This window comes from Stegastes partitus, unplaced genomic scaffold (genome assembly GCF_000690725.1).
Source record: "Stegastes partitus isolate 25-593 unplaced genomic scaffold, Stegastes_partitus-1.0.2 Scaffold1424, whole genome shotgun sequence".
NCBI lineage: Eukaryota > Metazoa > Chordata > Actinopteri > Pomacentridae > Stegastes > Stegastes partitus.
This window is the reverse complement of record NW_007579155.1, coordinates 184,449-186,122: the sequence shown is the minus strand read 5'-3', so window position 1 is coordinate 186,122 and position 1,674 is coordinate 184,449. Positions and strand designations below refer to the sequence as shown.

At 47.2% G+C, this 1,674-nt stretch overlaps 1 protein-coding gene across 1 annotated transcript in view; it reads right to left on the bottom strand.

Annotated features, from left to right (window-relative positions):
- LOC103370437 (GTPase IMAP family member 8-like) overlaps positions 1 to 1,674 on the bottom strand; it is a 17,213-nt gene that overhangs the window by 10,514 nt on the left and 5,025 nt on the right. Inside the window, exons 2-3 of the mRNA XM_008299492.1 lie at positions 828 to 1,599; positions 153 to 530 (exon numbers count right to left, since the gene is read on the bottom strand). Coding sequence (XP_008297714.1) covers positions 153 to 530; positions 828 to 1,599 — 1,150 coding nt within the window. The remainder of the gene's footprint in view (positions 1 to 152; positions 531 to 827; positions 1,600 to 1,674) is intronic.

Here is a 1,674-nt window from a genome sequence, read left to right as displayed (position 1 = left end):
GGCCTGTTATACCGTCAGGTCCTGCAGCTTTCCTGGTATTCACGCGATGAAACATCCGCCTCACGTCCTGCTCAGTCACGGTGCGCGTCTCCTCCTCTCTGCCGGGCAGGACGTTGTAAAAGTTTGTCGGCCAGAGAGATGTCAGCACTCACCATGGGCATCGGTGTTGCTTTGCAGTCCGTTACTGTTCGTAGTCCCTGCCACAGTCCCCTGATGCCCCTCTGCTGCAGCTGTGACTCCAGCTTCTCCCCCTAACTCGCTGTACGTAGCGGCCCGGTACAGTCCCATGTCTCCGGTAGCCAGTCCTGTGTTGTAGGCGGCGGTATGGGACTTCAGAGCGTCGCAGATGCCTTTGTTCATCCACGGCTTCTGATTGGGGAGCTCCCTGATGGTTCTTTTGGGGATAGTGTCCTCCACTAGTTTCCCAATAAATCCCACAACCGCCTCCGTAAACAAACTGACGTCATCACCAGAGCTGTGTTGGAACATGTCCCAGTCCGCTGTCTCCAAGGCGTCCTGCAGGGCGGCCTCTGATTGGTCAGACCAACAGGACAATGCAACACTTCTGACATATTGTGTGTGTGCAGCAGTAGATAACACTACAATTAAAATAACATGCACTGATATCAAAGGTCTCAGCAATAAAATAAAAATGAACTGAGTCATAAACTGACAGAATGGTCAGAATCCTCACATGATGCTACACTGTTTCCTCTTCAACTTATCCTTTTCTTTTTTCTGCTTTTTCATCAAGTTCTTCATTTCTTTTGTCATTTCATCACTGCTGCTCTGTTGCTGCTTTCTGTTCCTCTCTCTTTCTTCTTCACTTTTGGCTTTTTCCTTCTCCATTTCAGCGGTTTGTGCATCTATTTTTTGTTTCATCTCTCTCATTTCTTCCTCATGTTTTCTTTCAAGCTGTTTCTCCCTCTCTTCCATCTCTTTCATCATCTTGTTAACACGTTTTTCAACACTTGTCCCTATTGTGTAGCAGCCGCCACCATTTTGTCTCACCATGTTGTCAATCTTCTCCATCAGCTCTCTGACTTGTCTGTGGTTTGTCTGATCTCTATTATTGAAGACGTGATATCTGCCTCCACACTCAGCAATCAGGTTTCTGGTGTAGTCATCACACTCTGCTATGTAACTTTCAGCTGTCTGCTCACTGAGATCATCTCCTCTGGTGAACAGAACAATGATGTAATCTGCTGAATTTTCACCAAAAATCTCCCTGATCAGATGAACTGTCTCTTCTTCCTCCTCTGTAAATCTTCCGATCTGCAGCACCAGTAAGATCACATGAGGTCCAGGAGACAACAAGGTGACGCCTTTCAGAAGCTCATTTTTAATTTCATCATGGGACAGAGACGAGTCGAACAAACCTGGAGTGTCGACGACAACAACAGGTCGACCATCGATCTCTCTTGTTTCTCTCTGGCAAGCTTTTGTCACTGATTTCTGAGCAGCTCTTGATTCAAAAATATCTTGTCTCAGGATGGTGTTTCCAGAAGCACTCTTCCCGTTGCCAGTCTTCCCGATCAGAACCATCCTGAGAGGCTCTCTGCTCTGACCCTGATCTCTCTGGTCTGTAATGAACATGTCCTCAGTGAAACATCTGGATCCTTCATCTGACATCTGGTCCACTTGATCCAGCAGCTCTGGGATCTGCTGCTTGTC